General features: G+C 50.1%; 1 protein-coding gene across 1 annotated transcript in view; it reads left to right on the top strand.

Moving 5' to 3' along the window:
- Positions 1–13480, top strand: part of sspo (SCO-spondin) — a 57162-nt gene that overhangs the window by 34338 nt on the left and 9344 nt on the right. The window contains exons 72-101 of the mRNA XM_076971332.1: positions 1197–1366; positions 1473–1519; positions 1691–1891; positions 2060–2230; positions 2336–2533; positions 2647–2746; positions 2940–3160; positions 3274–3423; positions 4663–4829; positions 5024–5169; positions 5627–5847; positions 6005–6037; positions 6218–6382; positions 6659–6868; positions 7085–7252; positions 7558–7692; positions 7936–8176; positions 8586–8738; positions 8953–8999; positions 9153–9323; positions 9517–9693; positions 10229–10384; positions 10549–10670; positions 11040–11176; positions 11359–11405; positions 11525–11800; positions 12039–12200; positions 12686–12802; positions 12929–13067; positions 13200–13396. Of these exons, the coding sequence (XP_076827447.1) occupies positions 1197–1366; positions 1473–1519; positions 1691–1891; positions 2060–2230; positions 2336–2533; positions 2647–2746; positions 2940–3160; positions 3274–3423; positions 4663–4829; positions 5024–5169; positions 5627–5847; positions 6005–6037; positions 6218–6382; positions 6659–6868; positions 7085–7252; positions 7558–7692; positions 7936–8176; positions 8586–8738; positions 8953–8999; positions 9153–9323; positions 9517–9693; positions 10229–10384; positions 10549–10670; positions 11040–11176; positions 11359–11405; positions 11525–11800; positions 12039–12200; positions 12686–12802; positions 12929–13067; positions 13200–13396 (4645 nt within the window). The remainder of the gene's footprint in view (positions 1–1196; positions 1367–1472; positions 1520–1690; positions 1892–2059; positions 2231–2335; positions 2534–2646; positions 2747–2939; positions 3161–3273; positions 3424–4662; positions 4830–5023; positions 5170–5626; positions 5848–6004; positions 6038–6217; positions 6383–6658; positions 6869–7084; positions 7253–7557; positions 7693–7935; positions 8177–8585; positions 8739–8952; positions 9000–9152; positions 9324–9516; positions 9694–10228; positions 10385–10548; positions 10671–11039; positions 11177–11358; positions 11406–11524; positions 11801–12038; positions 12201–12685; positions 12803–12928; positions 13068–13199; positions 13397–13480) is intronic.

Here is a 13480-nt window from a genome sequence, read left to right as displayed (position 1 = left end):
TGAGTACATGCCCCTGTCCTAGCTACTGTTGGTCAGTGAGTACATGCCCCTGTCCTAGCTACTGTTGGTCTGTGAGTACATGCCCGTGTCCTAGCTACTGCTGGTCTGTGAGTACATGCCCCTGTCCTAGCTACTGTTGATCTGTGAGTACATGCCCCTGTCCTAGCTACTGTTGGTCTGTGAGTACATGCCCCTGTCCTAGCTACTGTTGGTCTGTGAGTACATGCCCCTGTCCTAGCTACTGTTGGTCTGTGAGTACATGCCCCTGTCCTAGCTACTGTTGGTCTGTGAGTACATGCCCCTGTCCTAGCTACTGTTGATCTGTGAGTACATGCCCCTGTCCTAGCTACTGTTGGTCTGTGAGTACATGCCCCTGTCCTAGCTACTGTTGGTCAGTGAGTATATGCCCCTGTCCTAGCTACTGTTGGTCTGTGAGTACATGCCCCTGTCCTAGTTACTGTTGGTCTGTGAGTACATGCCCCTGTCCTAGCTACTGTTGGTCTGTGAGTACATGCCCCTGTCCTAGCTACTGTTGGTCTGTGAGTACATGCCCCTGTCCTAGCTACTGTTGGTCTGTGAGTACATGCCCCTGTCCTAGCTACTGTTGATCTGGCGAAGGGCCATCCACTCTGGTATTCCACTACAGCAGGGGTGCTCATTACGTCGATCGCGATCGACCGGTCGATCGCGAAAGAAGTGTCGGTCGATCGCGAAGGAACGTGCATAGATCTCGTCACATAAAATAGTAGTAGATGAATCGCACATCTGCAGTGACGGTTGTATTCGGATTGACATTCACGGTAGCCAATCTGCAATCCACTCAACAAATTACGTTCGCCACCCCCCCCCCCGCTCAACATATTACGTTCGCCGTACCCCCCCCCCCCCCCCCCCCCCCCCCCCCGCTCAACAAATTACGTTCGCCCGCCACCCCGGTAGATCTTTCTGACTCGGTCATAAGTAGCTCGCAAGCCGAAAACTTGTGGGCACCCCTGCACTACAGTCTTAGTTCATCAAGATAATTTATCATTGTTCAGAATTTATAATGTTCCCTGTCAACCCAGATCCTAATGAATCGTGAATTACTACAAATGTCTGTACTACTGGTGGTGACTGTGATGATGATGATGATGATGATGACAACAGCGATGATGATGATGATGATGATGATGATGATGATGATGATTACCCCACAGCACTGCGAGTGGCGTTGTGAACCTGGCTGTTACTGCACCAATGGCAAACTGTTGAGCGCTAACGGCACGGCCTGTGTAGAAATGGAGCAGTGCCCCTGTCTGGACCTGTCCAGCGGCCGACGCATCGCCCCTGGAGACGCTGTCCTCTCTCCCGACGGCTGCAACAACTGGTGAGGGAAAGGAAGCCAATCAGATCTATCGATCAGTGATCAGGAGTGTTTACCACAGCTGTGTGTTCTGATGTTCAGCCATGGCGTTTGTGTTTTCTGTGTTTAGTACCTGTGATGGGGGCCAGCTCACCTGCAGTACCCACACATGTCCAGGTTGGACAGCAAGCTTATTCTTGATTTGTACAGCCTTGATATTTCATTCCTTCGCATTTAAAGCACATTTGTTTATGAATTATGGATTGTGGTCAGTTTAAAATACAATGCTCTCCCTCTCTCTCTCCCTCTCTCTCCCTCTCTCTCTCTCTCCCTCTCTCTGCCCCTCAGTGGATGGAGCCTGGTGCGAGTGGTCCGGCTGGACTCCGTGCTCCAAGACGTGCGGTGTTGAGTGGGTGTCTCGTTACAGACGCTGTGCGTGTCCTGAGCCCAGCGCGGGTGGGGCGGCGTGTCCGGGCCTGCAGGAGCAGCACGGGGGCCTGGGGGTGCAGATCCAGAGACAGCAGTGTTCTTCCATCACCTTCTGTCCTGGTTAGACTCGGCTTTACCGCTAGTAATGCATGAGTTCATGAGGGCTGTGGTTTAAATGTTCAAATGTAAACTAGATCTAATATTTCTTAAATAAAAAAATTATCTTGATTGTGTATGTCTCTTTCTGTGTGTGTGTGTGTGTGTGTGTGTGTGTGTGTGTGTGTGTAGTGCATGGATCATGGGGTTTGTGGAGTGCGTGGTCAGAGTGTGACGCGTGTGCAGGTGTCTCTGTGAGAAAGCGGGAGTGTAACAGCCCCCCCGCCCGCTTCGGGGGTCTCCCCTGCCACGGGGAGCGTCTCCAGAGCCGCAGCTGCCATGACAACTGGACCGTGTGCACAGGTGGGTTTTACTCCCGCACTCAGGCAGTTTAAAGTCAGAACTGGAGGCCTTGTGTTGCTTGGCTTCAACTCTGCTTCATGCTGTCACCGTGCCTCTGCCACTCAGACTGTGGAGGAGGCCAGGTGGAGTGGCCTTGTGGGAAGCCATGCCCTCGCTCCTGTGAAGATTTCCATGGTGACACGGAGTGCGTGGACACACCTGGGTGCAGTCGTTCGTGCGGCTGTCCCGGAGACATGGTCCTGCAGGACGGGGTGTGTGTGGAGAGAGAACAGTGTCGCTGTAAATTCCACAACAGTACAACAGGTGAGGAAAGTTTGTCAACCTGGTAACATCACCAGATTGCTGCTAAAAACTGCTACATAACAGAAAAAAACTGTTCTTGATTCCCCCCCCCCCCCCCCCCCCCCGTAATTTAGAGGGTTTAAGTATCAACGACACTTTGTGGGAGTGGCCTGATAAGTCAGATTGGCAGTATGCAAATTCAGGAGAGATCATCATCAGAGACTGCAGCAACTGGTAATGTAGGCCAGACCCTCCTAAAAAAATTGTCCTAAAACTCCAGGACATGTAGTGTTACACTTCTTTTAACCATAAAACACTTTTTACAATGTAAAATAAGATGTTTTTACATGAGGAAATGATTGTATGCAGGGTGCGCGCGATGTAGTTAAGTAACGAGCTAATTTGTGTGTGGGTGTTCACTCCTCAGCACCTGTGAGGCAGGAACTCTAAACTGTGACTCAGTTCCTGGTTGCCTTGTCGACGGCAGCTGGAGCCAATGGGAGGCTTGGTCAGAGTGTTCAGACCCGTGTGGGGGCGGAGTCCAGCTGCGTATTCGTCAGTGTAATAACCCCGCCCCTCAAGGAGGTGGGAGAGCGTGCAGTGGAGCAGGTGACCAGCAGAGGGAGTGTAACAGTCAAGCCTGCACAGGTTTGTGAACCCAGGCATAAACTACCATTAAGACTCTGTTCTACTGCCTGGTTCAGTTCGGTCCAGGACAGAGTGAGGAGCAGTCCATCAGTCTCTCTAACTGTCCTCCACAGATAAAGGACCGTGGTCTGAGTGGTCAGCGTGGTCCGTGTGCTCTGTGACCTGTGGGGGAGGGGAGCAGAGGCGCACACGGTCCTGCCACACGCCGCCTTGCACGGGCATGACGCGTCAGAGCAAGACCTGCAACACGCAGGTGTGCCTGGGTGAGTAGCCCCTTCAGCTGGCCCACAGGCACGGGCAGGCCCGATGCTCTCTGAGACCACGCTCGTGCGTGACATGGTTTTATGTCCTCGCACAACTGCCCGTGGTTCTGGGAAAGTGACCGGCCTGATTTTCAATTTCAAAAATAACAACCCCAGATCAGTCAGAAATCATTTGAGTGGGACCTTCATTAATATGCAGATGTCTGACATTTTAGATGTGTGAACCCACCAGTGGCCTGTCAAACCTATTTTTTTCAACCCAAGCCAATCACTATTTATTACTGGCAGACGCGCAGGGTGCATTAAGAATACCTCCAGGACTCTCAGGACACCTGTTTAACTGCTGACTAGATGGGACTCTAAATACTAGTATGAATCCTTTTGAAATGAAGGGTGTCTTTTTCAGTCTCTCTGAGGAACAAATCTTTTAAAAATCCTAATAAAAAGAGCCTAAAGCCACTTTCAAAAAGTTTTTCACTGTTCAATAAAATAAAAAAAGAAAATCTTAAAATTTGTGATCTAGGAAATAGAGTCAGGCTATCTTATGGGTGCCGCAAGTGTACTACTATGTGAGGGCTATTGTAATTTAGCTCCCCCATGAGAACAACAGTGTCTGTGATGGAGTTAGTCATCCATGGGGAGGGGAGGCCTCCCAGGGCCCCGGTCAGTCCCAGCCTGCGGCTGGCGTAGACGCCACGCTCATTTCCCAGTGATCTGGCTCTAGTGTCTGGCCCTCTGTCTGTCCTCGGGGCCGTGTGATTCAATGCGAGCTATTTCAGGGCGCTCGCTGAGAAATAATCTGCTCATTCTGCAATTCCAATTTTGCAAGAGCTGCATGTTCTTAGAGAAGACAAGTGACTGGATCCTTCTATAAAGCACGTCGGTTTTAGAAGTGGTATCGGGTCAAGGAGTAAGTGAAGTGCAGATCTGTGTTCTGCTGTGGAAGTATTGGCTCTTGTATCGCTGCTGTATATAGCAACTGCAGGAATTGCTCCTTATTACACTGCCAGCCGTAATGCATGTGCAGGGTGTCTTGTGGCCATTTGTGAATAGTCCAAAGGATTGTAAATATTGCTATTATATATCAAATATTTTAGTGTTCAGTGTGCACTGTTTTAAGCTGATTATAAAGTCACGATTCACAAGGGGGTCATTGAAAGTCTCTTAGTTAATCTTCTTGCTATCGTAGAAAGAAAAAAAATCCCAGAATTCAGTTGGGATTGTGTGTGTGTGTGTCAGAGGTGGGATGCCCCCCAGGCCGTCTGTACCGGGAGTGTGAGAGAGGCGAGGGTTGCCCCTTCAGCTGTGCCCAACTCAGCGGCCTGGAAGGCTGCTACTCAGAGGGCTGTGATGAGGGCTGCCACTGCCCACCCAACACCTACCAGCACCGTGGAGCCTGCCTACAGGTCAGAGTTTCTGCCCCGCCGGCATTCAACCACCCGGTACCGCAGTCACCACACATGGGAGTGCACCAGGAAGCGATGAAATAATCGTGTGCTTCACATGCTCGTCACATGGCTTGTTCACTCTGTTTTTAAGGCTCTGCTCTGATATAATTTGCTGCAGAGAGTTTGGAAATGCTGTCTTGTGTCGTGCGTAGGAGTGTCCATGTCTGGTGGACAGAGAGATCTTGAGTGCACTTCAGAGAGCATCTGCGACCCCGGAGTCAAGTCCAGACCTACAGAACGTCACCATGGGAACTGAGCTCTGGTCCGGAGAGGAGATGATGCACGAGTGTAGCACCTGGTAAGAAGAGGCGCTTTTGAAAGCCTTTACTTAATAGCCATCAGGGTCAGCAGAGATGACCTTCTGAAAGGTCTGCGAGACCTTCTGAAAGGTCTGTGTGCCGCCTCCTGCCCTCCTGTGGTGTAACCGAGAGGTGTGTAGGTGGAGGTGCTTTGCTCAAGAGCAAGACACAAATAATTTATAGTGCCCCTAGACTCTGGAGCACCTCGCCTTTGAATACACACTCTGTTCTCCAAAGCTCCTGGTGTATGCTGAGTGTGAGATGTGGAGAACATCTCTGGTTTGCACAGATGACGTGCAAATAAAGAAAGCAAAAGATCCCACCAAAGAACTGTTGTGTTTGAGATATGTGTTCCTTCTCCGGTGAGGGCAGCCTGCTCCAAAGCCAGAGCTGTCTTTGTCGGGAACGTGCGCAGTCACTCAGTGTAACCTCATTCTGCCTGGATGTCCCTCTCAGCTTGTGTCAGCACGGTCGGTGGAACTGTTCGCTGGTGCCCTGTCCCCGTGACGGGGGTCTGAGCCCCTGGGGCCCCTGGGGCCCTTGCTCGCTCAGCTGTGGGGGTCTGGGGCAGAAGGTGCGCAATAGGGACTGCACCAAGCCCAGCCCAGCCCATGGGGGGCGTAACTGCACCGGTACCCTGCAGGAGACAACATACTGCCAGACCCCAGACTGCCCTGGTAAGCTATTTTAGAACTAGTATTACGCTGCAGATTTCATGTGGTACATCAATATGGTGTAGTAATTGTTCCTCTGAAAACTCACTTATTGCCATGATAATCCTAAAGCACTGTGAGACGTTTGTGTGCTTCTGATTTATATCCACTTTACTTGCAGTAGTGCATCCTACAGAGGAACCACCTCTATCAGGTAACCAAAACATTTTATTGTGAAGATTTATAATGCTGTGGTTGGTGATGAAAATTCAGCCAACTCATTCTTACTGTAATTCATGTCTGTTCCATAGAGTATTCCTAGGCTTTTTATTGCCTCACTCTCTCTCTCTCTCTCTCTCTCTCTCTCTCTCTCTCTCTCTCTCTCTCTCCGTAGATGAAGATTTGGGCTTCTCCCAGTGGACAGCGTGGAGTGCCTGCTCTAAAAGCTGCAGCGATGGCGGACGTCCTGCACTGAAGATTCGCACAAGAGAATGCGTCCGTGCGCCCTGCTCAGGACAGCACAGGCAACAGCAAGTGTGCAACCTCTCTCAGTGCCCTGGTACGCCCCCACCACCTCTCCACCCTCTGCCTCCACCATATTTTTCACATCCACGTTATCCAGATCTGGTACACATTAGCTTTGGTGGAGCACTGGTCTTCTGTCTGTGGTACACGTGTGATACTAAAAAGTTATAGTGCCATATACAAGTTTGAATGGATACTTTTATACACACAGTTCTCTCATTTTGCAGGCATGCAGTTTTGCAATTAGCTGCTGTCTGTAATTGTGCTTAAACGTCTTGTGAGTTCACTCAGCTGTCCTGCTGTCTGGGAGATGGTGGGGTGTGTGTGGGAGAGGAGTGCGCCCATAGGAACTGTTCCTGGGTGGAGTGGGGCGCCTGGGGGCCGTGCTCGCGTTCCTGTGGGGTCGGGCAGCAGCAGCGCTTCCGGACCTTCCTCGCCCCGGGTGTCAATGGCAGCTGGTGTCCGGACATCCTCGGGGGCAACGTGGAGAACCGTTTCTGCAACATCCGCGCCTGCCGTGGTACTCGACTGCCTGCTCCCTTACGTGTTGAGCTATAGTGGTAGAACATGAAAGATTGTGGTGATGTGTCTCTGCCTTTACTCTGATCACGTTTTAAAACAGACACAGACAACATGGACGCTCAAAAAAGATGCTCAAAATACAAAAGCCTTGTTTAAAGATCTTTAAAGAAAGCCTTGAAGCTGTTACGAGGGCCCGAGCTCTGTCTCTCCTCAGTGGACGGAAGCTGGTCTCGCTGGAGTCCGTGGTCCATCTGTGACAAGTCGTGTGGGGGCGGCCGCTCCATCCGGACCCGCTCCTGTTCCAGCCCCCCCCCAAAAAACGGGGGGCACAAGTGTATCGGAGAGAAGAACCAGGTCAAACCCTGCAGTACCAACCCATGTGGTAGGACTGTTTAAAATACACCACTCCTTTCACTCTTCCAGTCGAGGCATGAAGGCCTAGGAAACACTTTAATATAATGTAGTTGTGATGCAGGTTGGCTGCCTTGTTTCTAAACGTGTGGCGCTGCGATACAGCGCCCATGCAGCGGCTACAGGGTCTTCTGTGGAACAGATGTGCTGATATCACTTTCCCTTCATTTGGCATTTGTTTCGCTGCGATCGGGCATCGGGATACAATCAGCAGCTGGTGTGTAATCTGGAGTGTGTGCTTTGTGATTGTGCTGTCCATGTGTGTGTACGTGCCAGATGAGCAAGGCTGCCCGCTGGGTCAGGTGTTTGTGCCCTGTGCCAATGAATGCCCTCAGCGCTGCTCAGACCTGCAGCAAGGCATTCAGTGCCAGGCCAGCGTGGAGTGCCAGGCTGGTTGCCGATGCCCTCTGGGTAAGGGGGCGCACATGTGCAATTATGACACTTCAGTGTTTTCACTATTTACACTATTATTCCACAATCACTATTATGAACAGTGTATTTAATTGTATCAAGGTGTATCGAGATAAATACACAGTGACCAGTTATGTACAGTGCACAGTGACCAGGCTATGATAACATCTGGTGTGTGTGTGTGTGTGTGTGTGTGTGTGTGTGTGTGTGTGTGTGTGTGTGTGTGTGTGTGTGTGTGTGTAGGTGAACTGCAGCAGGACGGGGTGTGTGTGAAGCGGTGGCAGTGTGACTGCGTGGATTCTCGGGGTCAGAGCTGGGCGGCAGGCAGCCACCACCAGGTGGACTGCAACAACTGCAGCTGCACAGATGGTGTGCTGTCCTGCACAAACCGCAGCTGCACGGAAACCAGCTGCACCTGGAGCTCCTGGTCCAGCTGGGCGTCCTGCAGCGCCACCTGTGGGTCAGGACAGAGATCGCGCTTCAGGTGAGAGCTGAAGTGGTCTACTCCTCATGCCTAGCCATGTGCTCTGTGCTCCTGAATCATCTCTCCTTCACATTAGACACCTGGATTAGGGCTTCAACCCAGCCCACCAGTTTAAAATGGGAACAAGGCTAAATGCAGAAATGATTTCCTGGCATGGAATTTCAGGATTCAGAAACCAGGATCAGATAAAAAAATAACTTCAGATGGGTTTTTCACATGAGAACAAATGACGTGGAATAAACACAATGGTCCAGTCATTCTGGTTCTGATGTTTAGGAAAGATCAGGGATGAAAGACTGTAATGCTGCAATGTGATGGGACAGGACCAGGAAGGGAAATGGAAACGAACCCAAAAATGGATCAGCTTTGTGGAGCAGTACTGTATGAACCCTGATGCTATCCTTTACAGATCACTGATAGCAGAGACTCCGGACACTGACTGCAATTTTGAGGAAATTCAGCAAAAACCATGTGACCTAGGGCCCTGTCCACCACTTTGTCTCCATGGCAATGAGGAGCTGTCTGTCGGAGACACATGGTTACAAGGAGAATGTAAACAATGGTAGGAGAGATGGAGAATATTTTTAGAACTCTTTGAAATACTTGGGTAGAGATAAAATGATGCCGTAATGTAAATAACCAAAGTCGATGTAACAGACAAATCCCCTGCATCACAGTACAGTATGTCAACTGGGTTTTGTTCTGTGTGTGTGTGTGTGTGTGTGTGTGTGTGTGTGTGTGTGTGTGTGTGTGTGTGTGTGTATGTGTGTCTACAGCACATGCATCCCTGAGGGAGAGTATTGCCAAGAAATTGACTGTCGTGGTGTGTACAAACTGCACTGCCCTACACCTTCAAAGCGCATTTTCTTGAAACACCCCTCTAAAAACACATTTTGAAGTTACAGATCCATCAGTTAAAGTCATGCACATTCTGTTGATAGCATGCAAGCTCTCAAAAGGCTTATTTTCTTGCCAGTGGATGGAGGTTGGACTCCATGGTCCATCTGGTCTGACTGTACCGTCACGTGCGGTCGGGGAGGTCAGGTCCGCAGCCGGGCTTGCGTCAACCCGCCGCCCCGAAACAACGGCACCGGCTGCTTCGGACCAGAGAGAGAGGCCCAGCAGTGTCATACTGCTCCATGCCTTGGTATGCTGATGTTAAGTTCTTACTGCGTACTGTGCTGTACTTTGTTCAGTATTTATTACCTTGTATTGATTACTTACAAATATTTATATGAAAAATCTGATAAATCGGAGCATATCTTTTTATCACTTGAAAGGTGTAGTGGCTTTGTTGCATTTAAGGGTAAATCTGATGAAGTTCTGTCTCCCGGGCCCAGATGATGTGTGTCCGTGGTCCAGCTGGTCAGCGTGCTCTCAGAGCTGTGGCGCGGGAGTGGTCTCCCGACGCAGGCAGTGTGTGTGTGAGGAGGAAGGTGATCATGCCTGCCCCCCTCAAACAGAGGCGGAGAGGAACAGAGAGGACACTCAGCTGTGCTACCGGAGACCTTGTCCAGGTGAGCTCTCCACATGACACCCCACAGGGGTCAGTCCCTGAAGGACAGTGCCTGAAATACCCACTGCTAAAACAAGAACCGCACAACTCACATACACAACCACAGGCGCAGTTAGACCATGTCTATAGCAAAAAACAGGTACAGGTTGACCTTTTTTCAGGATATAGAAATTCTGACGTTGGTGCTGACATTTCATGTGAAAACGGTGTCCACAATTTTCAATTCACCCACATTAAGTTTGCGGAATCTTTTCTTGCACGTGGTTTTCTCTTCAATAATGTGACATGTCTCTGTAGCATAACATTTCAAATTCCGTTAAGATTTTCACCAACTACATGTTCAGAATGGAAGCAAAATATAAACGTATTCATTTGTGAATGTCAATGCATCCTGTTTAATTAAGATTACCACATTGACTCACTTCTAATTCTGTGTCAAAGCAGAATAAATCTTCACCAGTTTGTGAGGAATGCTCTCATAAGTGTACCTCACCTAGAAATGAAGTTTCTAATGCAGTCCAATCCCTCACCAACAGACTGTCCCATGTCCGAGTGGTCTGAGTGGACGCCGTGTTCCTGCGTGTCTCCATTACAGCTGAGATACCGTGCACCACTGTCTTCCGCCACTAGGGGCCAGCACTGCACCGATCTTGAGCGCCAGACCAGACCATGTAAACCTCAAGACTGCCAGGGTGAGTGTTCTGTGCGCGAGAGGGTGCGTGTTGCGTGCGTGCGCATGAATATTCATGTCCACATCCATACTGAATCTCGAAAACAGATGCACCGTAGGACGTGTTTGCCCTTACGTGATCCAGAGTGTCTCCACTATCTGACATGCCGTTTCCGTGTGTGTCAGACTGTGTGGAGCCCTTCCAGCAGGACTGTGGTTCGCCGTGTGAGAAGCAGTGTGCTGTGCATGGCCAGGCGGACGCCTGCACGGTTCAGTCCGAGTGCACGCCGGGCTGCTACTGTCCCCAGGTCAGTCTGACCCTCCACCACTCAAGGAAACCTCTCCAACTGTCACTGCCTAGCCTATTTAAATCTGTGAATTCTGGAGTGCTGACCTTGCAGTAAAAGTAGAAAGTTTCTGAGAGGCACCACCTCTCACCTCTCACCATTTATTTCCAAGAATATAAGGTTGGTGTCAGTCTGTCAACATCCCTGAGCTAATTTTACCATCAGACATTGCAAGGTAACTTGGCAACAGGCTAACACAGGAGCACAAGTGTTCTTCCAAATGCATTATTCAAACTGCAACACCACAGTTCATAATGCCAGACTTGGGGTCCTTGTTTTTCGGGTGAAAGCCTGGATGAAGTTTCGTTAACTCGCCGTGCCCCCCCGCAGGGTCTGCTGCAGCACAATGACACGTGCATACCACCCGAACAGTGTGGCTGTCTTCACCTCCTCCAGCAGGACTCCGCCGTGCCTGTTCCCATCACCGTCCCACAGGGGGCGCTGGTCACTGTGGGCTGCAGCACATGGTTAGAACGTTGATACTTGTCCTTAGATCAACTATAATAATGAAGTGTGACTTTCCATTGGTGCCTTTGGAGATGCATGGTCAGTTAGTAAAAGGTAAATACGTATTAATTAAAAGGACGCACGCATTGAGGGAGACTACATTTTCTCTGATATTCTCTTTTGTGTGTTTCATGTGTCTTAGTTTATGCCATGATGGTTCTTTGCAGTGTGATTCTCGGGAATGCGAAGGTAACTTCTTCAAACTTCAGTTCTCCTTTATTGTCCTTCCTTCCCTCTGTCCTATTAATTCTCTCCCTCTGTCTCTCTCTCTCCCTGTCTCACGTGTTCCCTCTCTCTCCCTCTCCCAGTGTCTCTCAGTGAATGGTCAGAGTGGACTCCATGCTCTCCGTGCATTCCTGCTTCCTCTCTCCTTCACTCTGTCATCGCTGGGGGCGGAGGCGTGGACACAGACGTGGGTGGAGATGCGGGGGTGCGTGAGGCCACCGCAGCTCTGGTGTCCGTGCAGAGGCGCTATCGGGCCTGCCTGGATCTGGACTCTGGTTTGCCTGTCGGCACTAGAGAAGGCGAATGCTCCAAACCCCTGGAGGAGGAGAGAGTCTGCCCACAGCTTGACGTCTGCAAAGGTGGGTAACCTGTAGAATCACTGACCTCACTGATGTTACCGAGCCATCATAAACGAATGTGGACTCCATTGTTTGCCCGTCTGGTGGGAATCCACAGTAAACAGCATGTGTTATAAAAGTTGAGGTAGTATTCTGTCCCAATGGCTTCAGCCCAGAGGCCGTAGCGCCACCTTTGTAGCTGTGAGAGAACGTTGGTCTCCGTGCTGAGCGTGTGTTTCCAACGTGCTTTCTTCTGCAGACCCATGCCAGTGGAGTGTGTGGGGGCCGTGGAGTGTGTGTCAGGAGCCGTGCAGTGGGGGATTCCGCCAGCGTCAGCGCAGGGCCCTGGCACTGACTCCTGGACCCCAGTGCAGCACACAGCAGAGCCAGTCACAGAGCTGCAATACTGCCCTCTGTCCTGGTACACACACACACACACACACACACACACACACACACACACATAGCACATATACACACAGCACACACACACAGTATGGAGATACAGTATGTATGCACAGAACTTTTACAACTTCTACATCTGTACACAACTTCTACATCTATATTAGGCTATATATACATATAGCTGAAGATGATTCCATGTGAGGGTCTGCAGTGTACAGTAGTATGAGATATGGAGATATATTCAGAGCAGTGGTGAAGAGGACAGTGTGTGTGTATATACATATAGAGATATAAAAGTACACAAAGTTTCCAGAGAAACAGGACATTTTAGACAGAGTTCCTTCAAAGTGCTTTGCTTGCACAGGTGGTGAAGGACCTCCGAAACATTCCTGTTTCTCCAGAGACTTTGTGCTTTTTAATCTCTTTATATGTATACACACATAGCACAACACAAAATAAAAATACCAAAGTGGCTCAGTTCACCTTGTTGACTGCTAACAGGTGAGCGTTGTGAGGACAGGGGGCGGGTCTATGAGGCCTCCTGCGCCAATCAATGTCCTCGGAGTTGCGCTGACCTGTGGGAGCATGTGCAGTGTCTGCAGGGAGCATGTCACCCAGGTACCGCCATCATCTCTGATTACTGCTTACTGAAGTGAAGTGCTCTATGCCCGTGTTCAATCATTGTCAACTGTGTGTGTTACTGACTCTGTGTGCGTGCGTGTGTGTGGGGGGATGTGTGAGCAGGTTGCCGGTGTCCTGACGGCTGGTTGCTGCAGGATCGGGACTGTGTGAGAGTGTCAGAATGTCGCTGTGGGCATCCAGTGGAAAATAACACACTTGAGCTTACACCTGGCCAGAATGTCACAGTCAGCTGCAACACTTGGTAGAACACACACACACACACACTGTGGCAGATAAACTATATATTATTGAATAACCTATTTCTTAAAGATGTTTAATAAATGAAGTAAATGCTAATAATGTTAACATGCCCAGTGTTAAACTGTCTGTATAGTGTGTGTACAAATGGCTCGCTGGTGTGTACGGACCGCCCCTGCCCCATTTACGGCCCCTGGGGGTCCTGGAGTGAGTGCTCGGTGTCATGTGGGACAGGACAGAGGACACGCACACGACCCTGCACACACACACCTGGAGGTCCCCCCTGTGCCACGACCGTTCAGAACCAGACCTGCAGTCTGCATGCATGCCCAGGTCTGCCATACTTACAGTCCATATATATATTTACATTACACACACTATCAGGTCACCTTTGGTCCAACAATGTTGTACTATGTT

This window comes from Brachyhypopomus gauderio, chromosome 13 (genome assembly GCF_052324685.1).
Source record: "Brachyhypopomus gauderio isolate BG-103 chromosome 13, BGAUD_0.2, whole genome shotgun sequence".
Lineage (NCBI taxonomy): Eukaryota > Metazoa > Chordata > Actinopteri > Gymnotiformes > Hypopomidae > Brachyhypopomus > Brachyhypopomus gauderio.
Note: the sequence above shows the minus strand (reverse complement) of the source record. Positions and strands in the feature narration are given on the sequence as shown.